Source organism: Watersipora subatra, chromosome 8 (genome assembly GCF_963576615.1).
Source record: "Watersipora subatra chromosome 8, tzWatSuba1.1, whole genome shotgun sequence".
Taxonomy (NCBI): Eukaryota; Metazoa; Bryozoa; class Gymnolaemata; order Cheilostomatida; family Watersiporidae; genus Watersipora; species Watersipora subatra.
The window spans coordinates 50,285,440-50,309,919 of NC_088715.1; the positions used below are offsets into that span (position 1 = coordinate 50,285,440).

The 24,480-nt window shown below is 34.0% G+C and overlaps 2 protein-coding genes across 4 annotated transcripts in view; one reads left to right on the forward strand and one right to left on the reverse strand.

Moving 5' to 3' along the window:
• Positions 1-10,878: 10,878 nt before the first annotated feature.
• LOC137401397 (uncharacterized protein DDB_G0283357-like) overlaps positions 10,879-24,480 on the forward strand; it is a 47,527-nt gene continuing 33,925 nt past the window's right edge. For 2 of the 3 annotated variants that reach the window (XM_068087726.1, XM_068087727.1), the window contains exons 1-15: positions 10,879-11,015; positions 11,155-11,318; positions 11,725-11,794; positions 11,916-11,993; positions 12,105-12,298; positions 12,556-12,789; positions 12,900-13,212; positions 13,360-13,457; positions 13,576-13,749; positions 13,860-14,126; positions 14,229-14,411; positions 14,762-14,890; positions 15,011-15,205; positions 15,313-15,423; positions 15,545-15,614. In XM_068087726.1, the coding sequence (XP_067943827.1) occupies positions 11,156-11,318; positions 11,725-11,794; positions 11,916-11,993; positions 12,105-12,298; positions 12,556-12,789; positions 12,900-13,212; positions 13,360-13,457; positions 13,576-13,749; positions 13,860-14,126; positions 14,229-14,411; positions 14,762-14,890; positions 15,011-15,205; positions 15,313-15,423; positions 15,545-15,614 (2,279 nt within the window). In that variant the 5' untranslated portion in view covers positions 10,879-11,015; position 11,155. The remainder of the gene's footprint in view (positions 11,016-11,154; positions 11,319-11,724; positions 11,795-11,915; positions 11,994-12,104; positions 12,299-12,555; positions 12,790-12,899; positions 13,213-13,359; positions 13,458-13,575; positions 13,750-13,859; positions 14,127-14,228; positions 14,412-14,761; positions 14,891-15,010; positions 15,206-15,312; positions 15,424-15,544; positions 15,615-24,480) is intronic. The other variant, XM_068087728.1, reaches the window with a different exon arrangement.
• Positions 20,623-23,311, reverse strand: LOC137401879 (mediator of RNA polymerase II transcription subunit 1-like; the record flags this gene model as incomplete). The annotated part of the gene is made up of 4 exons (XM_068088354.1): positions 23,274-23,311; positions 20,925-20,980; positions 20,829-20,836; positions 20,623-20,691 (listed from the first exon to the last, which is right to left on the reverse strand). Coding segments are annotated over exons 1-4 (171 nt in total), but the record flags the coding sequence as incomplete, so codon positions are not given.

Consider the following 24,480-nt stretch of genomic DNA (forward strand, 5'->3'; position numbering starts at 1 on the left):
GGATTACTCTATGTAAAAATGTGGTAAGTATAACAGTTATTTACTTCATAAAGCAGTTATTTTAATGTTTGCATGTTGTTTCTACTTTTAATCATTAATGAAATAAATATTCTTTACTATAATGAGAGATGTATTTCTCTGTCTGTTCATCTGTTCAAAGGCACAGATAGAGGTTGGATTAAAGGATTTCATTGCACAAAATTCAAACTAGGTACTTTTTAGCGTGAGTTCAAAGTCAGCCTGACTCATATGGTGGGTGTATTTAAAAGCTAAGTGAGACAGATTTTGTTTAACAACTGTTTTAACAGACTTATGTTTGCAAGCTTTTCAAAAAAGGTGTAGTGCCAGTAAATATTTTGTATTATATTAGCACAAGTAAACAAAAATCAAGTTGAAGTTTTAGTGTAATAACGCATTATTGGAATAATAATAGCTATTTTTGTAAAGATTGCCAGACAAAAAACACTGAGCTAGTTCTTCCAGTAACCCAAAACTCTAGAAACTGCTCCAATCAACTGTTTTTGTCAATCCAAAATAATTATGCATATAGCTCTTACACCTGATGATTTCTCACACCACACTAGACTGTCAGAATACCGTAAAAAAACAATGCTTATTTAGTAAGATAAAAGATTAAGCTACGAATATCGACCAGCAAATCCTAAAATTTAGATTAGCATAGTTTTACCCCTTTCACGTTGTTTCCTTGGATGTTTTTATTGACTCCCCAACTTGTAGTACTCTTTTAATTGGTGGTTCAGCTAGAGATCTGCTTGCCATTCCATCTTTGAGAGTGCTGGGTTAAAATAAGTAGTTTTTTTCTATCTAGACTCAAGTCAGTTGAGAGAGCTAATAGATTAACGAATAACTATTCTGAGAGATTTTCAGCAGCTAGTCAAAAATTCAATAAAAACTTTAAATGGAACCTTTTTAAGACTACCATGGCTAACTTAATGTGCTCTCTCCTGTTTTGGCTGCAATTTTAGTATTTAAACTATGAAAAATCAGTGTTACAGCAAGTTAAATTTTTTGTAACACCTTTTAAAGCAATTATTATGATTGCTAGTTTTTTTTCTGGTCTTTAAACGCTTGAATTAAAAGAACAATGAGTCGGAGAATAACAGCAGGTTTATGTATAATGCTATGGTTACACTCATCGATATTTAAAAGTATGCTATGTTGTCTATACATGGTAAAGTAATTTTTACTTTGTGATCTTTATTTCATCTGTCCTATGTCATTGCCATTTTTTCATTATATTTGCTCTGGCTGACTTGTACTGACTTTAGTGATGGCTTTTTATTTTAAACAGTTCTAAATAAAACTATTGCATTTAGTAATTGTTTTCTGCAACATATAAGTGTGCCTAGAATACCTAGTTAATGAGAGGTAGACAAAACAAGCAAGTATTAATATTCTGAGCCCTGTCCTAAAGCTGTTGCGAATTGGTTTTGAATAAATCAGTTTTCACATTAGGACCACGCTGCAGCCCTAGAACATGTCTTATAACTGCAGGTAGGGTCTTCTTGAACAAACTTTTTAAGGCACCCATCCAGTGTTTACTCATATTACTTAAAAAACCTTTACCTAATATTAAATGCTATAATTTGCTGTGTAATGTAGATAAGGGAGCATGATAACTAAAACAGGTTTGTATTGAGACTTATTCATAAAAGTATGTGTACAATTTTAACATAGACACATATAAGATATACATTACGTTTTTAAAGCTCTGCCAGCTCTGATGACTACAGTAATTACTAAACTAAGCTATTATTTGTGAAAACTGCTAAAATTTGATAACTTATTTAATAGCTTGTATGGGTAATTGGCAAAATCTAGCTTTTCTACTTTCATGTGCTCTTGGTTCATCTTTAGTATGTGTTAACGAAACTCAAATTAAAACATGCAAATGATAAAAATCTTCTTCCTTGTTGTTATGAGTTGGAACTTGACTAGAAAGCTCTTTGGGAGATGAGATAATGTTAGCAGATGGGAAGGGTGTAGTCAATAACAAACTATGAGATCATAGAGTGACTACTTGTCAATGACAGAGTTGACAAGCCTGTGTCCAGCTGCATCTTTAGCGCTATAGGAGGGACAGCTGTCACAAATCTGGATTAGACTTAATGTGAAAGATTTCTAGTAAATGATTTGGTATTTAAACATCACTCTCAAAGTTTGCAAATCTAAAAGCAGCATTCTGTTGGTGCTATTGAGAGTGTAGACCTCTATCATAAGAGATTGTAAATTGTAAATTAGCAAGTCGCAACAGAAGGTCTGGCATTGCCCAAAAATTCTTCTTCATTCTCAGTTAGATGGCTTGCGGAACACGTGTAGATTTTAAATACAAATTAATACACTGCCTTCAGGGCAAACAATCCTGAATGCGTTTATTTATTGTAATTATCCTGCAATACAATGCAGGATACTGCAATGCAATACTGCGATGCAATACTGCAATGCATACATTCTGGTCATATTGGTATTTGAGAAGCTTGTTCTCAGGAACCAGATAAATTTTAACAACTAAACATGTTGGTAACCTGGTGGCTGATAACCTGGTGGTAAGCACGAATTACTTGCATTGGAAGTTTGAACTCAACCAGCCAAACTGGAAATGCATGGCGTTTATGCAAGTTAACAGACAGACACACAAACAGACAGACGCACATGCATTGACAAAGTAGGAATTATTTATATAAGTATTGTTAAAACTGACAACAATTAAAAATAAATAAACAAAAAGGTTTACTTTGAAAGTTGATGGTAAATACAGGGGCACATAAGGAAATGCAATAAAGATGTTACGAAATTTCAAGCCCTGCTAGTGTGAAGCTGTCTGTTCAATCTAGTTTTGTGGGCTAAATCTATGTAAATATATGCAAATCTCTGACAATAAAGGCACTTTCATAACCATAATCTTCAAGCACGGATATTCATCTAGTAGGTTTATCTAAAACCAAGTTTAGTTGAGCTGTGTGGTTGATGTTTCACAAACATTGTCTCGTACATACCGAGAATAAATACACAAACATATTGCAACAGTGTTTCTATGGTATTATGACATATTATCTTAAATGTAAATGAAACAAAAAAACTAAGTTGCTACATATATATTTAGTTGCAGGTTTAATTAAATGATCATTTTACTTACAACAACAGGCTCTCAACTTACATTTACAGAAGATTTCACATGCATACTGTACTTTTACAAGGGAGAGAGAGAGAGAGAGAGAGAGAGAGAAGAGAGAGAGAGAGAAAGAGAGAGAGAAAGAGAGAGAGAGAGAAAGAGAGAGAGAGAAAGAGAGAAAGAGAGAGAGAGAGAGAGAGAGAGAGAGAGAGAGAGAGAGAGAGAGAGAAGGGAGGGAGGGAGAAAGAGAGAGGGAAAAAGAGATAGCGAGAGTGAGAAAGGGAGAGAGGGAGAGAGGGAGAGGAGAGCAAGAAAGAGATAGCAAGAGTGAGAGAGGGAGAAAGAGAGAAAGCGATAGAGAAGTGCATACTACTAAATGCAATATTTGCTTCATTTTTTAACAAGAGGTTGGTTCAGTCATGGTTCAGATCATGATTGGCTGACTGACGATAAGATCAGAAATATCTAAAGCAACAGAAAATTCTTTGTTTCTTTGGTGTGGATGTGGCAGATTTTTGTAAACATCGTTTAATTTGGTCAAAATTCTCCCATTTTGGAAGCAACTTCTTAAGGGCTTTGGAATCTCTGAAAAGTTTGGAGATTCTTCTTTAAGGTAAAAGTGCTTTAAATATTGATGAATCAGCAATCTACTAGTTCTACTAGTAAATATATTACATCACAAGCAAACAAACTGAAAATAACATAAAAAGAAGAAAATAGATAGGAGGCAGCACTGATTTGTTTGAAGATTGACAAAGATTCAGAAAGGTTCTGTTTGATCACTTTTGCTGGTATTTAGGCACTTGCAGGAGTGTACTGCAGATATCATTCTGGTCAGAGTACCATAGTGTTATCAACTATTAGCTTTCAGTACTTGATGAATATTATGCAGGTAAAGTTACAAGTAAGCGTTGCTTTTGTACTGCAGCCAGCAGCTGCTGGCAGTTTTCTTTTGCTACCTTTATCTACATATCATCATCTTTACTTGTTACACACATTCTTACACACATATACGGTTATTTATATGTATTTTATGCACATAGACTTAGGCTATGTACCACTTAGTTGAGCGAAACTTGAAATGCGTGTCAATGAAAACTTTATCTTTATGTTTATTTTCTGCTTAGAGTGAAAATTTAATGAATCGAGCTGAATTTGTTGAAAAATTTTTACTGAACTTTAAATCAAGAAAATTTCAAAAAATATCTTCAAGTGTTTGTCTGCCTCAGGACTAAAAAATAGACATTTGCCGAATAAGACATTGGCTGTTGTGAAACTATGGCCTGCTGTTTTGCTGCAAAATACTAATAGTAGCTGAGGTCAGTGCTGCTCTTTTCTATGGTAAGAGTGCTCTGATGGTTAAATAGCCTTCACTGATCAATGATCATTACTCTCTAACTTGATGAAGGACTAAAGAGCTTGTAGCACCTAGCACTAACCTGTACAATGCATTGAAGTGCCTTGATGTTTATAGAAACAGCAAAATAATTGGTTCTCATATACACGTAGCAAAAGCAAAAAACATTCTTAAAACTTATGCTGTCAGACTAAGTAAAGATGCTTCAACTGGTATATAAATTGGTTTTGCTACTGACTTCTTAGTTTTATTTGACAATAGACATAAATAAGATCAATAGACATAAATAAGACAATAGACATAAATAAGACAATAGACATAAATAAGATCAATACACAAACAATTTAACCCTCACTCATGCTACAGTTTAGTCACAATGTTATGACCACTTAAAATGCACTATTTATGGCTTGCTTTAATGAAATTTTGAACATTAGAACATTACGATTTAAGAAATTGCAAGATGCTTTTTTTTAAGCTGAAAACTTTCTCCTTAGCCAAAATGTTGGAATCCAAGTTCTGTTAAAGAAACTTTGATCTTAAAAAGTAAAACCAGTAATGAAAAATTTCATTAAGTTTCCATTTTGTGAACATTAAGATTTTGCATTTTGACCCTACTGGTTTTATTTCCTATTTGCACGAAAATCATCTCACTGAGTTACCAAATAAAAGTTTTACAATCAAGAGAGATGACGCACACAGAGAAGGAGTCAAACACGTGAGCAGTTTTCAAGCGCCCGTTACAATTCAATTACTCTCAACTAACCGGTGAAATATTAGGAGCTGAGTAGAACCACGGTTAACCTATACAGTTGATCCACTCACTAAAGTGGATTATGATTCAACATACATTTAGATAATCTCTTTGAATTTATTAGCCTTTCTCGCTTTCAGACTCTGAGAAGGAGGAAGAGATTATACAGCAGACGAGTGCTTGAGGAAAACAGAGTCATAATTTCTGTTTATGACGAATACTTATGCCAGCTATTATGATCATAGATCTAAGCTTATTGGACATGGATTTACGCTGCGGTGCTTTTAGCGTCTCTAAAAAAGGCACACTTTAAAGGACTGAAAAAGTTCTGAAAACTGTAAATTGATATGACACTTGAAAGACCTTGTCACAACTCTAGATATTTTTAGTTTCCTCTTTGGTAAAGCAATTTCTGCTGGCAAATCCAGCTGTATAACAGACTTTTAACTTTGTCATAGATCACTGATAGGTGTCAATTCTCAAGTACCAAATACCATGATGTGATGATTATATTTGGTACTTATCAAAAGTGCACTCAACAATTGTTTTGCTGAGCCTTTTTACCTCTTATCAAAAGAAATAAAATGTATTCCTTGGCTTAGTAGTTTAAAGTCTACCTTGTATAAATTGTTGTTTCTACGTTTTTCACATCACACTTTTCTTTTTATTCACTTATGTATATTCACTTTTGTGGCACCTTTGTAACTTATTTTTAAATAAAAATGCTTGTCAAATGCCTAATATTAAAAAATGTATAACCTTAGAGTTTTACATTCACTTTCAATTATACGTGATAGACAAAGTCATTATTCTGCTATAAAATAAGCTTACCAGACAAGTTCGTTAACAACATTTTTTGTCGTTTACTAAACATGTATAATATACTGTATACACCGTTTAAGATCTCAGGCTACATTTTTCCATGGTGCTTTGTAGAACTTTGCCAGATAGCCACTATACCATCACTGAGGCCATTATAACTTTTGTCGCAATAATCATCCAAGTAACTGTAAAAACTGCAATTATTAAATTATAGAATTGTGAAATAATTCTTTCATAATTGTGAAGCTACTCAACTAAAATCTTAATGCCCTACCTTCTCTCTGTGTGCATAACCTGTACACATACCGCAAATACATAAAAAAATTCTAAAATACTTAAAGAATTCACAGATAGTTGCATAGACATAGAAGAGTGACCAGGTCAAGTAGAAGAGGCAATGAGTACCCAGCCTAATTAGTAGACAGTGTTCGCATGCTTGTATTTATTGTCAATTTGCATAAAGCAGTTTTCTTGTAGCAAAACCTTGAACAAAATCTACCGTCATGCAACAATTAGTTTCCAATGACCTTTTACGATTTTCTGTTATTACATAGTTTGTGGAATGACAACAAAGGTGTGTTTCTATAATCTAAAATTAAACCAAAAGCAAAGTACAACTAAGGTCTTTACGCAAGCGACATTATATTACTTTATCTATTCTGTTGACTTTCATAAACTCGCACTCATGCGTTGTGTACCTAAAACTGGCAACTAATTCATATACACACATTTATGCAAACTTCTCTTTTTCACAACAAATACACTAACATTGACCTTGGCATAAACATATACAAATGCAGTCTACCAACTGTTTATTATTAATGAAATTGGAAAATTATAAATATTGCGTCTGAAATGTTTTTTAATTTCAAAGTTCAAAGCGCATTAAGTATTTTGTATCATTTTCTCAGTTCAAATTGTGACCACAATTGAGACTTCTGGTCATTTATTTACTGACTTAAATATTTAGGATAAAAGTTTCATCTGCAGAACTTATGTTTTGACTAAATTTAAAAAGATAAACGAGGTCTACAAAAGGTTCTGTTGGCAAAAATAGTCTTGTCATATTTAAAGTTACTAAAAAACTAAATAATATAACATAATAGCTCTGCTCATGGAAAACTGTTCACCTAGGAATATTGATAAGATAAGAAAATGATTTAAAAGCTCTTAGTTTAACAGCGTTTAAGAAACAAATTTTTATGAAATGGTCAGGGTGGTTAAGTTTTACCTACATCCGTTTGACTCTTGAGCAGAAGGCTCTGTTTAGATTGGCAATATAATGCAACTTCAGTTACGAAGACTCTGTTTTGAGTTTTTGACATTATACATCTTCTGCCTTCTTCAAAACCTTTTTGAGAAATCTAAAGGCATATATGTAGCTGGACAGTATAAGCAGTAATCAAACATGTTTATTTCTTTAAGGGTTTCACAAACAAACCATTCTTACACATGATTTTCAAGTGCTAGCCTGTCCTGCTTTGTTTATATACAGTTTTTGAAAAGTGGTTCAAACTTGAAGGTGTTTTTTAACCCTTTCCGGAACTAAATTGGCTATATCGAGGTAAGCGATTGTGCCCAGTGTGCTAATCTCATCACTGCCTATATAAATTCATTTTTCTGTAAACCTTTTCAAAATCATTTTATTTATTGAGAAATTTGTTTCGTAAAAACTAATCACTGGTTTGTGCAATTACAATTTCATCTGTGCTACTGTGTTAAAGCTAATATTTGTGGTTAACTGGCGAGTGAAAATTGTACACAATGCCAAAAGTTTCTTTTTCTTTGCATAAAACGTATTCAAAAGGCTATGAGTGAAGGTTTTGCTCTGCTAATATGATTGTTTAAATGCTAATATTGACCGGTTCAACAATGGAGAACAATATTTGAGGTCATTCTTTTTAAACCCACCTTTTATAATGTTTTTACACTAAACTCATGTTCTTGTCTAAAAACTATGCTGAGGTTGAGTCATTCTCAGAATGTAAATAGCATTCATTGAGTAACAAATAATTTAAGGTAACTACACGTAGGCGAAAATTCACCTTAAGCGAGGCGGTGATTTATTGCTGTTCAACTTCCTAGCAAAACATTAAATTACTTAAATTGTATACTTTTAATTGTCACTTCCTTTTGCTTATTGCGTAGGCACCGGCTGTTAAAGCCGCGCAGAGGTATTTTGCAACCTCCCATAAATTATTCAAAACCTCAAAGCGACTGGCATGAAATGGCACCAGCTAGTGACATATCATCAGTATTAGAATGTTTACAGAATATTCAAAGGCTTTGATTAGAATTCACTTTACTGATAGTAGTCAAGTATTTATTTGAATATGAACACTTGTTAAAAATGAAATATTATATACCAAGCTTCTTTTTCAGATGCATACAGGTCAACGTTGGCTAGAATTTGCAAACAATTTTTTATCGGTAACCAAAACGTAATTGTTTGCACTAAAGGTCCTGTTTACATGAATTCCTGTTATAACACCAGAGTTAGTAAAGGATCTGTTTTTCATGCTGTGCTGATTGGTCCCAGACAACAATTGGGTCACTTTAACTGGTCAATCATTATCAATTCTTCATAGTGATAGCGTTTTAACAATTTATCATTTAAAGGAAACAACTGTGCTAGAAGTTTTAGCTCGTTTCCCTGAAAACTTTCAGCATTATCATCATGTAATTGCACGATTAAGACATTTTATGCATAAATTATTTTACGTATACGTAACATTAGAAGAACAATCACTTTGCATCACCAACACCTTGCTAATCCACATAATTCAACACTATTATTCAAAAAGATTTTTTCTTCCAATGAGCATAATTTTACTTTATTTGGTTTAATTGTTCTTTTATTTCGTGTTCTAATTTGCTTTGAATGGCGTTAACTGACGATGATAAAATTAATATCTATCTATTAGTAAAATGATCACTTTTTACCTCTATTACAAAGTTTTCAGTTGGGTATATAAATTACCTTGTATCGCTTCTCTGACTTGTCTTCAAAATAAGCTGCACATTAGGTTTTTGAGTTTGCGATGTTGTAAAACTTCAGTATTTAGATATTAATACACTTGCCGCTAACAGCATGTGTATTTTTCTATATACGAACAGAAAGTCATATATTGAACAGTGGCTCTGCATAAGAATTGTTGACAAAACTGTCTTGCTTATTTTAAACTCCAACTAAAGAAGTCAACAAGAAATTTTATTGAAGAATCTGGTGGTATTTACAACGGTCTATCCCGGTATTCTTAAGATAGTTTTACCGAACTACAAATTGAAGTTCTTACTACAGCTAGTCTTGACAGGAATCATTAACGTTAACCAAGTGATGTTGGTATTGAAATCTGAACCCATGAAGGCCTTAAATAATGTTAGTGCTACTTGTCGTACACCATAGTGACAATGTGATCGAACTCACCTATTGCAGATGGCCATATATAAAACTCTTCTGCGCAATACACCGACTTTTATATTCTCCAGTTTAGTAAATCCATCAAAATTACAAAAACCTTATTTTGTCCAATTGTACAAAATAACTGCTTTTGTGAGCTATGTTAAGAAAAGGTTTAGTTTGTATTGTAGTTAAAGACTGTGGTTCTTTTAAGCAATAAGTCATTTACTTTTAGTTTTCAGTTTTCATTAAATAACATGATTATACTGTTGGTGAAATAAAAAATAATAATCAACAACAATCAAGGGTTTATAGTCAGTAGCAGTCAATAACCAATAATTAGTAATAACTATTGCTAGCTAATATAAATGGTAAAACTGATAGTACAGTTGTATAATTTGTGCAGCATAGAAAAGGTATTAACTATCTACTTTAAAATTAAAAAAGCAAATAGTGTAATACTTTTTAGATTTGATCGGTTTTTCACCATTTTGAACAAAAAATAGAGTATGCAGTAAAAACAAGTGAGGTGAACAGTAGAAATAATTGTTAGATAGAACTCTAAAAAACTGTTTGAAGTGTGTTATAACAACAAAAATAGAACATCATGGTAGCAAGCTTTAAAAATAAAAGCTGCAAACGAAGTATGAGATGAGAAAAATAGCAGTATATCTTGTCTACGTACTAGTGAAATGGTACAAAATACTGCTAGCACAAGTTATTTATTGCTGATGTAGACTGTAGTTAGAATGGAGCATTAGAGACTCATAGTAACACTATATAAACAACAGCAGGGACTTATTCAAATGCATCATCCATTGACAGAACTGTTATTACTTGTCAAGCCATGCCCAAGTTAGCTAGTTGCAGGTGGACTCATGTATCACTCGGTGTGCACTGTTGTGATAGTGACAAAACACATAATATGGGTTAGTTAGGTCTTGCTGCAATTCCTTTGGTGTTTGATGAAATATTTTTCAAAATGGTTCAGTTGATATTCTCAAAGACTAACAAGCTGATCGTTTTTGTATATGAGACCATATAATATGGTAAATTGATGTCTAAGAAAAAAGTATGGTTTAAGTATTTCTTGCTGCCCCATTAGTGAAAAATAGAACAGTGTTCTATTTTGTTGCTTCTGCAAGACTAGTTACCTTGGGAACGCATAGCAATTGCCCAGATAATCCACATCAACAAACACTTACAGTTATGCCAGCTCACAGTTGGCGCTAATCTATGTAATTATAGATGGTGCTCTGATACCCTTGCACTATATATGACATCTGATTGATATCTTGCGCTCAACCAAGACCACCTGTTTGATTGGTTGCCAGGTTACTAATGCCTTTCGGTGATTCAGCACTCTTCTGTTAGGAATCTGTTTATAAGCTGCAAACCAGCAGAGTGGAAATCATTAAGCTACAAAAAGAGAAAGAAAAAGCAGTGTTGATCACTGAAGTAAGAGAAAGAAGCAAGAAACTATCAGTTGATCTGATATATATCGTATTTAAAATACTGTCTGGTATCTGTTGCTATTCAGCTTTTCAAGGTAAGTTTACTCTATTTTGTATTGTTTTGGATTTCTTAATTTGATGATTTAATTTTTAGAACATTTCATTAAGAGAAAAAAAACTGATTTTATGAGTCTATAGGTTTGATATCAACTTAAATTTTTGGGGTATTTACAGAATGGCTCGATTTACTCATATTATATGCGCCTTCACCACTGTGTTGGTCGTATCACAAGCAATGACTATTAACTGGAGAGAAAGAGCTGATGCTATACAGAGCAACCACAGAACTTGGGATCCAACTCAATCTGGATCAGACAATGGAAACACTAATGGTGTTGGTGAGTAGAATAGTTCTACACCAACAGAAGTGGTTTCTCTGAGAAGCAAACAGGAGTTCCTGAAAATTGTTTGATGATATTCATGAGAATTTATAAGAAATATTGAGCATATTAGTAGATGTAGCAGTTTGCAACTAGTTAGCAATGAAAACAATAGTGGAGCTGTTGAGGTGATTTTTACTTCCCTCCAGAACTCTTAACTTTGGGCTAACAACAGATTCTTCTTTAAAATTCCAACTTCAGAATTTGACAAACTTGAAATAGTTTCATTACAATTAACATAGAGCAATATACAGTAACATATAATACAAATATAATTACATACTTCTTTTAAAAAATAATTATTAAAACAAATTTTGCTGAAATACAAGTTACTTCTCTTACAAAGCAATTATTTGATTTTTAGGACACACAAGAGGAACTCAAAATGGAAATGCAAACAACGGAGTCTCAAATGGAAACCTTAATGGCAACAAGTAAGAATACATGCATCTGTCAACTGCGTTTAGTTTAATTTTATGAATTTTATGAATTTTGTGAAATTTAATTGTTTCATTTTGCAGAAAAGTATTGTTCATTTTTATTTTTGCTTTGCAGCAACACAGGAACTCAGTTTGGAAACATAAACGGAAATGGAAACAATGGAGCAGATAACGGTAACGCCAATGGCAATGGGTAAGTTGAATTCTTATTAATTCTGAAACTTTGGTTCAATTTATTTTATGTTATGATTATGTTATCAAAATTGATCTATTTTGTTAATATTATCACCAATTAATTTTACAGAAATAATGGGCATGAGAGTGGTAACAGAAATGGAAATTCCAACAATGGTACATTAAATGGTAACTGGAATGGAAACCGTGATGAAGGAACTGAAAATGGAAATGAGAATGGCAATGCTAATGCTGGAGATGTCAATGGAAATAACAATGGTAACATGAACATGGGAGACGTCAATGGAAATGCTAATGGAAATGGTAAGTCACCTCGCCAAATGTGGCATGTCAGAAGCTCTGACTCAATCCCACAAAAAGTAATTTGTATTTTAATCTCTTTGGTCTCTACCAGTAGTCTTTGATCATGGCCACTTACTAATTTGTGTTGGTTAATCCGTGGAATTAGCACATTGGTACTGATGCATTTTGAATCATTAAGTATCAGCTTAAGTGATGAAATAAAACGTATGTGAATCAAACCTACCGAGCTCTTGATAATATTATTATTCCTTTTCTAGGTAATGACGGTAAGAACCAGGGTAACACAAATGGAAATGGCAACAAGGGAGATGCAAATGGCAATGCTAATGGAAATGAGAACTTTGGAACTGGCAACGGTAACTCCAATGGTAACAGCAACAGTGGAGATCAGAACGGCAATGGCGTTGGTAACTTAAACAGAGGAGATGACAACGGAAATTTCAATGGTGTGGACAATTCCGGAAACGGAAATGGAAACGATAACGGAAATAGTATGTATTTATAATAATTTCTGTAAGTTACTAAGCACTTATAGAGTTTCAAAAAAATTGGTGTACCAGTAACCTTTCTTTCTTACCTTGCTTATTGGTCCTTTTTGCAGAAAACAATGGAACCAGCAATGGTAATGTAAATGGAGATGGAAACATCGGCAACGACAATGGTGGTGGAAATGGAAACAGCAACAACGGTGATGGTAATGGTAATGCCAATGGACTGTCTAACCTTGGAAATGAAAATGGTGGAAACAATGGCGGTTCTAATACAGGATCAGCCAATGGAAACAACAATGGTAACAGCAACACCGGTAACAACAATGGCCATGACAATGGAAATGGAAACTCTGGAGATAGCAATGGCAATGGAAACGGTTCAAACAATGGTGGAGATGGCAATGGAGCTTTTAATGGCAATGGGTAAGATTTTAATGTAGTCTAAGAAGCATCAGAATATTTAAATGTTAAGCTATGCTTACTATCACATTGCAAAACTAAGAGCAAATAATATCTAAATCTTGAGGATATCTAATACTCGCAATCGTAATTTTGTGGCATTTGTTTTAGCAACAATGGTGACTCCAATGGCAATGGAAATGGAGGAAACAATGCCGGAAACAACAATGGAGTGTCAAGCGGAAATGGTAACAGCGGTGACAACAATGGTACGAATCAAATCTCCAAATGAGAATCTTTCGCAATTAATACTAAATGTTTATTATAATGTTTTGTGATCTTAAAGATTTATGGATCTTGCATTTACGCTGCTTTTATTTTAATTAGGCAATGGAAATGGTGGCAGTAACCTTGGAGACTCAAATGGTGCCAACATTGGTAACTCCAACACTGGCAGCGGCAACGGAAATGGTGTTGGAAATGCAAACAGTGGTAGCAGCAATGGTATGGTAGTAGGAAATGGCAACAGTGGTTCTGACAATGGCAATGCCGTTGGAAACAGTAAGTAATGTAGTTTAAGATATCCTTGTGTTTATGTGCAAAATTATTTGCCAGAAAAACCTGTAAAAGTTATGTTTAATCAATTCTAAAAAAAACTATTGGATATGTAGGTAATCTAGGAAGCAACAACGGCGTTGATAGTGGCAACAGCAACACTGGTAACAACAATGGTAACAACGGTGGAAACGGCAACAATGGTGATTTTAATGGGGCTGGAAATGGAAGTGGAAACAATGGAAATGACAATGGCAATGATATTGGAAATTCTAACACTGGAAATGGAAACGGTGCTGGAAGTGGAAACAGTAACGCTGGCTCCAACAATGGTGGAGAAAATGGAAATGGAAACTCTGGCAATAACAATGGAGTTGCTAATGGTAGGTAAAACTAAAAAACTAATATGACTCTTAAAAAGCAATCTCATATTTTGACTAAAGTATATGCTTTCAAGTCAATGACGGAGTGTCTATCTTTTACAGGAAATGCAAATGATGGAAATGGAAATGGAAGAATCAATGGAAACAGCAACTCAGGAGACAACAATGGAGGAGTGAATGGAAATGATAATGCTGGTAACAACAACGGTCAAATAAATGGCAATGGCAACTCTGGCAACAGAAATGGAAATGAGAATGGCAATGGGAATGTGGGAGATGCCAACGGTAAGCTCTTCCTAATCAGATACTAAGAATCATAAAATGTGCAATTAATATTGAGTTATTACTTAGTTAATCCTATTTTCAGATAATCTGGTATTAGTAAACGCTGAGTAAAATGATTTTTTGTCAAACCCATGAAGTTTCTATTAAAGCTTTTCATTTAGGCAGTTCATTCTTTGGTTTTTAAGTTCACATTTGCCTAGTTTATTTGGCTTTATAAACATGTTTATTTTGCAACAATTTTATCAACCGATATTCTACTACTTTTAACTGTATTGTATTGTTATACATAAGATAAAAAATTTTATATGGGCCTTATAACAGGAACATAAAGAAATATTCTATTAATTTAGGTGTTGGTAATGGAAATGACAACAATGGCTCAGATAATGGTGGCAACAATGGTAACTTTAACGAAGGAAGTGGTAATGGACAGGACAATGGAAGCATCAATGATGGAAACAACAATGGGCTAGCCAATGGTAAGCATTTGGTATATGAATGTTTTTTATTTCTTTTGCAACTAAACTGAAATAAAAAACATGTACTCTAGTTTGAATTTAATTAGCCAAAAGTCATTTGGATATATGTATTTTCTACAGGAAATGACAACACTGGAAATGGCAACGGTGTGGACAATGGTAATGATAACCTTGGAAACAACAATGGTGTTGACAATGGAAATGTAAACGTTGGAAGCGGAAACGGAGCAGAGAATGGTAATGAAAACATCGGCAGTGGAAATGGAGGAGCGAACGGCAATGCTAATTTGGGCAATGACAATGGACTTGGAAATGGTAAGTCAAGTTGTCTATACTTTCATAGTTTTTCAGAACTGAAAATATAAAGATTTTCTAAATTCTCATTGTGGTTTTAAATGTTAAAATGTATCTTTGTTTTAAAGGTAACAACAACGAGGGAGATGCCAATGGAGTATTTAATGGAAACGTGAATGATGGCAGCAACAATGGACAGGATAACGGAAATGAAAACATTGGCTCTAACAACGGCGCAGGTAAGAAGCAGTTTTCAATTTTGGATAGCGATGTCAAGTATACCACACAAAAAAATCATATTAAATCTGATTTTGTTTTCAAATTGAAAGTTGAAAGTTTTCCATTTAAACAATTTTTTAGGCAACGGCAATGTGAACAATGGAGATGGTAATGGAGTAGGCAATGGAAACACCAATGATGGATCCAACAATGGAAATGGTGAGTTGTATAATTACCTTTTACTTGCTAAAAGCTAAATTTGAAATCATAACACAACTCTAGAATTCTCGTTAAAAGTACTTACAATGTTTCTGTTGTTAAAAACAATGGAAGTTCTAACAAGGTTTTTTTCAAGCTAATGTTCCTTTTTATTGTAATCTCAACATGATTTCTTTTATCTACAGACAATGGAAATGCCAACGAGGGATCCAACAATGGTGTCGGAAATGGTAACAACAATGCTGGTAATGGTAACGGACAAGGAAATGGAAATGGTAATGTTGGCTCTGGTAACGGTGTCAACAACGGAAATGGCAACGTCGGCTCTAACAGTGGCAGTGGTAAGTTGTGCCCATATGTCAAAAAGATTTTTTTAGTTTCCTTGAGATGGCCAACTCCGAAAAGTACTGTTATTCTCATTCTTTATTTCTTGTTACAATAAAATAAAACAATGAGCAAAGCTTTATTTAAAACATATATTCCTTCAAAATTAATTATCCTTTTTTGGAAAGATACCTTTGACTAACAGAATCAGTTAATTTCAATCAGTAAAATTGTGTTGTTTTGTTTGCAGGAAACGGCAATGGAAATAACGATTCAGGTTCTTCCAGTGGTGGAGCTGTCTCTTACACAGTAGATCCCAATGCCTGGAGAAAATATCTTTCTGATGGAAGCAGCAGAACCGGGCTTTGGTAATCAGCAATGAAGCCACTTCTTCAGATATTACAGAAATCTCAAATTCAGAGGGTTAATAAGTAATCTGCCGAAAACAATGGACGCCAGTCCTGCTGTTTAATATTTGATCTTACTGATGATAATCTTATTTAATGCATGCATTACTTGTCAGCTTGAGCCATTTATGTTTCTTGTTTGTCGATTTTCAAGAAAATTAGTTTTAACTCCTAATTATAGTCTGTAGGGTGTTAAATAGATACATAATTGTTTCAACATTTTTGTTAGAAAATTATCAATTGAATGATTTTAAGGAGATTGACAAATTCACAATGCACCAAATAACGATATTGTTATGTTTTCTAGTCCATTTTTATATATCTATTGTTGTTCTGTTTTGTGTACTCCAACACTGATTAAGACGTGATGTGTGTATATTTTTGTATTCCTTTTGTGCCAAATACAGATGAATGTTTCTTATGAAAGTTAAGTCAAATTTGAATGTTCCCAATAAACACAAAATGGTAACAGTTTGTACACAAAAGCTCAGTATATTTGCAGAACATGATTGTCTAAGTATATATATACTACTGTATATATTTAGTATATATATATATATATATATATATAATATATAGCATATATAATATATATAGTACATATAGTATATAAGGTATGTAAATGTATGTATACATTTACATATATACTATATGTACATATATATAAGAGAGCCAACAACACTAAACCAGAATTGTTTGTAACTTGGCTAGATTCTAACTACTAAATAAATGAAGTCTTCACTATATTTTTGTAATTTGGGCCTCTTTGAAACTTTACCATCCAATAAAACAATTTGTTTTCAGAAGGTTTTTCAGCATACACTGTATAAAAGGTTTCTAGCAACCCAACTTACGTGTACATGTGTTAAAAAATACACAAACCTAATTTAAACATAACTGGTGGTGACAGAATTGAGACTGATTTTTAAAGACATAAAAAGTTTTTAATTTCAACTACAAATCACATTTTAGCTTTGAGATTTAAATGAAATTAAATTGTATTGTGTTTTTGTTTCTACTAATTGATCAATTTAAGAAAATTGTATTTAACTGTATTGGCTTATAAAATAGTTGGTGCTTCCATAAACAGCTGAAGGCTAATCAACTCAAATTAATAAAAAATACTTTTTTTATTTTTTATTGTTTATATTATGGTGTTCTATTGCAGTACTTTCACAAAATATTGGATGGAAGATGATAGGTTTTAGATCTTTATTTGTATAATGTGTATAATGTGTTAAAATATTTATTATACTCTTATTTTTATATTATGCCAATTGTTTGTAGCAATTAATATAGACAGGTCTGACTCAGATTTTATAGTAATGCATAATTAATGAAACATTTCTTTCTTGAATTAGCTCCAGTTTTACAAGATTAAGTTGCTTATTTGGCTGAAGTTTTATAAGCAATAAAAAAATTATATGAAGTAATTAATTTATGCATGTGCATTTTCCAACAGCTGAAACATTTTATGAGGCCTTTGCATAGGTATATTTTGCACTGTATCGGCATATGTTGAAGTTGTCTGCTCAGAATCAATACCGCAAATAATTATGTAACGCCTTAGAAGTAGCACCTTGTTTATAACCTTCCTCATTACAGCAATGACCGTTAGTTCAAGTATGAAGCTTCTAACTGGGTACAACATCACATAAGCAGAAGTGCCACAGCAGAATGAAAACTTGAGATACTCAAAAAACTAATTTTTTTGAGTATCTCAAGTTTTCATTAATTATTGATAAAAGATAAAGTAGTCGGTGTTGGAAACACAAAAAGCATCATAGCTTTAAAAGGCATTCAGCGTATATAAGCTTGTTTTTAGCTTATACTTATACTTTTACTAAATGAATGCACTACCTAACACGAGTAATAAAAAACAGCTTATAGACGTTACATTACCTTATCTACTGCATTACCTTTACACAACATTACATGTACCTGCAACTGTTTATGAGCTGTTTTATTTCCCGGGCAACACCGGTCATTCACCTAGTGAGGCCAACTACTAATCGATACGTGCGCAACGTTGTTACGCCAATTTTAATCGATGTGATGAATGTTTTCACAATTATTGATCGCTGTGCTCATTGAATGCCATAGTGTAATGAATGAGCTAGATGTCCCTTATAATTGTAGGCTCCGAGGCTAAATAGCTAGATATCTCTATAATTGTAGGCTCCGAGGCTAAATAGCTAGATATCTCTATAACTGCAGGCTCCGAGGTTAAATTTTTTTTACTGTAGAGTTTTTATTGCTAGATTTTAATTGCAATAATCGAAGAGACGAATACGGAGATTTATATATATAGGTTGGGCAGTTCATAATTATTTTTTATAAAAAAGTGTTCTTTAAAAAATAATTAGATAAAAAGGTATTGTCAAAGTTAAAAGCTTTTGATTTTGATCTGCTTAGGTCAGGTAAATGTAATGGTATTTTTGTTACTTCAACTACAAATAGTTAGATGTGCAATGGCAAGTGTAAATAGATTTTGAATAAAAGTTGTCTTATCCTGAATGAGAGTAGCTTTAGAGCACACATGCATCTGCTGCAAATAAATTGGTATACTGCTTGCATAATATAGTTGTTTTTGATCTTCATAACAAAAAATTTACTTGAAGCAAGTAATTCAAAAACAACAATGAAATAAGCTCAGACACAATGAAGGGTAATAATGAAACTAGCATCCCTGATTCTGCAGTACTGTTTGCTATATCTACTACTGCCACTACTACTTATACTACTACTGCCACTACTACTTATACTACTACTGCCACTACTACTTATACTACTACTGCCACTACTACTTATACTGCTACTGCCACTACTACTTATACTACTACTGCCACTACTACTTATACTACTACTGCCAATACTACTTATACTACTACTGCCACTACTACTTATTCTGTTACTGCCACTACTACTTATACTACTACTGCCACTACTACTTATACTACTACTGCCACTACTACTTATACTACTACTGCCACTACTACTTATACTGCTACTGCCACTACTACTTATACTACTACTGCCACTACTACTTATACTACTACTGCCACTACTACTTATACTACTACTGCCACTACAACTTATACTGCTACTGCCACTACTACTTATACTGCTACTGCCACTACTACTTATACTGCTACTGCCACTACTACTTATACTACTACTGCCACTACCACTTATACTACTTATGCCACTACTACTTATACTACTACTGCCACTACTAGTTATACTACTTATGCCACTACTACTTATACTACTACTGCCACTACTACTTATACAACTTCTGCCACTACTACTTATACTGCTACTGCCACTACTACTTATACTGCTACTGCCACTACTACTTATACTACTACTGCCACTACTACTTATACAACTACTGCCATTACTACTTATACTGTTACTGCCACTACTACTTATACAACTACTGCCACTACTACTTATACTGCTACTGCCACTACTACTTGTACTGTTACTGCCACTACTACTTATACTACTACTGCCACTACTACTTATACTACTACTGCCAATACTACTTATACTACTACTGCCACTACTACTTATTCTGTTACTGCCACTACTACTTATACTACTACTGCCACTACTACTTATACTACTACTGCCACTACTACTTATACTACTACTGCCACTACTACTTATACTGCTACTGCCACTACTACTTATACTACTACTGCAACTACTACTTATACTACTACTGCCACTACTACTTATACTACTACTGCCACTACAACTTATACTGCTACTGCCACTACTACTTATACTGCTACTGCCACTACTACTTATACTGCTACTGCCACTACTACTTATACTACTACTGCCACTACTACTTATACTACTTATGCCACTACTACTTATACTACTACTGCCACTACTAGTTATACTACTTATGCCACTACTACTTATACTACTACTGCCACTACTACTTATACAACTTCTACCACTACTACTTATACTGCTACTGCCACTACTACTTATACTGCTACTGCCACTACTACTTATACTACTACTGCCACTACTACTTATACAACTACTGCCACTACTACTTATACTGTTACTGCCACTACTACTTATACAACTACTGCCACTACTACTTATACTGCTACTGCCACTACTACTTATACTGTTACTGCCACTACTACTTATACAACTACTGCCACTACTACTTATACTGCTACTGCCACTACTACTTATACTGCTACTGCCACTACTACTTATACTGTTACTGCCACTACTACTTATACTGCTACTGCCACTACTACTTATACTACTACTGCCACTACTACTTATACTGCTACTGCCACTACTACTTATACTGTTACTGCCACTACTACTTATACAACTACTGCTACTACTACTTATACTACTACTGCCACTACTACTTATACTACTACTGCCACTACTACTTATACTACTTATGCCACTACTACTTATACTACTACTGCCACTACTACTTATACAACTTCTGCCACTACTACTTATACTGCTACTGCCACTACTACTTATACTGCTACTGCCACTACTACTTATACAACTACTGCCACTACTACTTATACTATTACTGCCACTACTACTTATACTACTACTGCCACTACTACTTATACAACTACTGCCACTACTACTTATACTACTACTGCCACTACTACTTATACTGCTACTGCCACTACTACTTATACTGTTACTGCCACTACTACTTATACTGCTACTGCCACTACTACTTATACTACTACTGCCACTACTACTTATACTGCTACTGCCACTACTACTTATACTGTTACTGCCACTACTACTTATACATGTACAACTACTGCCACTACTACTTATACTACTACTGCCACTACTACTTATACTACTACTTATACTACTACTGCCACTACTACTTATACTACTACTGCCACTACTACTTATACTACAACCAATATTTTTCTACTTCCCCTTCCAGTACATCTACTTTAAAAGTACTATCAATACTTCTACAACTATTTCTTTTACTAATTCTGCTATTCCTACTACTACTATTGCTACTACTGTTAGTACTACTAGAAATTCCCCTGTCATACAACCCCCGACCAAAGTTATAATGGAAAAAGAAAGGGTACGGCCGGTGGAGAAATGCTATCAAATTAGCAGTCAAATGGCACTGCAGTGCAATAGGGGAACTGCAATAGTAGCTGCAATGGTAGCTGTAGTGTATTGGATGTTATTATGGACAAAAAACAGCAATAATGAAAGGAAAAGATTATATGTTTATATCTCTCCCCTGCAATAGGAGAAATGTAATATTATAGGTAAAATGGCAAGCTGCTGTGTAATATACACAGGCTGAATGGGGGGCTGTATATCATTGGTCATAGCAACCAATATCAAGAACTTGTGATATTTATCTAGATTTCTGTATTTATATCTAAAAAAATACGCTGAATTTAAAAATCTAAACATATTTTAGCTGGCCGGCATAGAAATAGATGTATATCTATAAGAAAATGTAGGCCTATTACTTAATTTTGCAGATATTAAAAACGGCTTGGCAGTACGGCGATATTGGGTACCGCAATATTGGGCACAGCCGCAGTATCATCTTCAAAATCTTTAGAAAAATAATAACAGTAACATATTGCACACCATCGGTCGCTATATACGCACTTTGATCTTGTAAATTTGAATGAATATTCTTATAATTAAATCTTATAATAATCCTATAAAACCGAATAATTATTCTTATAATTAAATATTGTTAGAATCGTTAGAAAAATATCATCGTCATTTTCTTTACTTTCACTGCTTTGTACATCAGTTGGAATACCAAAGTACTCATTATAAGTGTCCAAAATGTCAGAGTCCTGTAGAATCGGCAAAAAGGAAACGATTACTTTTCGGTACTTCTACATTAATTACAGAAACCTTCGGCAATTGGAAAATGCCATAGACTGGTGAAATGTGCACATTTTTCTCGTGAAATGCACACGACTTAATGGTTCTATTCTTTGTCGCACGGCCTCATTGGCGTTTCGTTGGCTGGACTTAATTTTGATTTAAAAAGCTTGTCAAGTTTTTATAGCAATTTTAGGCCAAATTAATCTGTCTATTTATTTATAATCCAATCAGATGGGTTAGTTTTAGGATAGTGCAGAAGCTTTTCAAAGACTTGGTAACATATTTAAATATGCTTACATGTGTTTTGTATCATTATTATACTTAAACAACTCTACACAAAAATGGTTAAATTTTTTGATAGGATTTTTGTACTAGGGTTTGGTAACGGTCGTTGACGGATAATTTTTCGGGAGTTGTGTGCGCCATATGCATTTGTCATAAAGCTCCTAAACAATCGCTTCGCTCGTGTTTGGTCGTGGGACTATTAATAATACTACTCTCTCTACTACTACTGCAATTACTCATACCAGTTGCAATATGCAGTTACTACTATTACTAGTACTACAGTAACTGCTACTACTACTATTGTTACTACTATTACTAGTACTACTACAACTATTACCAACACTGCGATAGTTGCAACGACTACTACTTCTACTGTTGCGAGTATTGCTAACCACCAGTTCTCCTATTGCTACTGCTGCAAATGCTACTTTATATTTAGTTACGCAGTGTCTGATTTTGAGTAGATGGCAATGAATTAAGCCTGGTTCACATATCGATTGCGAGACCTTGGTGGCAATTTTGCGCAGCAAAACGCTTGTGACGCTGGGCTCGGCGGCTTCTGTCCACATTAAGCTGCATTGCTAATAACTGCATAAAAATGTTCACTTGCCATGCCGCTTAGATAATGGTGACCTTCACATGTACAACCCATTTCGGGAAGGTTTCGCCTGTGGCTTTTCGCAAAATTTGAACAGCGTCAAACTCTTGCCTTGACCACCGCCAACTACCAGTAGTACTCAGCGGTACCCAGCGTGTAGGTTCCCATTTCATCGCTAGTAGCCTGCAGAGCTGTCGCTGGTGATTTGCGGTGTATATGGGAACCAGGCTTTAGCCTACTTGTGTAGAGTGATTCACCATAAGACAAATTGTTTCAATTTGACATTACTAAAATTAATCAATAATTTTGTTTTGCTCATGTTGTTCTGCTATAAACTAGGTTGACCTGAAAAAACAAGCCTCAAAAAACATGCGGACCTGATTCACATGGGCTTGCTAAAAATGAGAATCAGTCACCCTTGTAAGCTTGTTGATCACAACCAGGAATCTACGTGCAGACGGGCATTTACAGTTTCTTAGAGACTTGCACCAATAACGTCAGAAATAATGATGAAGTCATAGAATGTCCCTTAGGGTGTTGCATCACATACTTCCACTTCTGACATAGATTATGCAATTGAGATTCGCAAAACATGAAAAAGTGGAAGTGTTGCAGGATAGCACATATGATGAGTTGATAGGATTAGTGAGGTGATGCCTGAAACTCTAAGAAGGATGTGAATGCACTGTTCTATGATCTTTCTCACAACATATAACCAGATCCTTATTGTTTCCCTCTTTCTGATCCTCTCATTTTAGGCTTCCGTTTTTCTGTCTTTTTGTTTTTCTGCTTTTTGGCTAATGTTTATTTCGTCTTATTAGCTTTCTCTACTTTTTGTCTATTAAACCTTTTTCTATACTTCCAATGCTGTTTTTCTATTCCATAACCTTTTCTTTGCTTGACCTCTTTGTCTTTTTACTAATCTACTCGTCTATTCTGCTTTCTTTCTGGTTTTCTCTTTTTTGCCTTTATCAGCTATCTTTTCACTTTCATTCTAAATCTAGTTTCTTTCATCTTGTATTGGGTTTTTTTATTTTCAAACTTTCTCTTTCTTTGTCTAGTTTTTTTTCTTTTTCTTCTTTTGTGTCATTCTTTAATCTAGCTCTGTTAAAAATAAATCTACTTGCACTATAGTGAGACTTTCAGACTCCTCTAAACTCTTCAGTGCAACAGTTTTATAAACCCCTTTGCTAGGAGCTAATGTACGCTTCAGACAATATCACTCCAATAACATATTTAGCAGATTTTCTCGTAGGTTTCTAACAGTTTACACGCCTGTTGTTTGATACTCAATGTTTCATGCTTCGCTTCATTGGATTGTAAGGTTTAGCAAACAA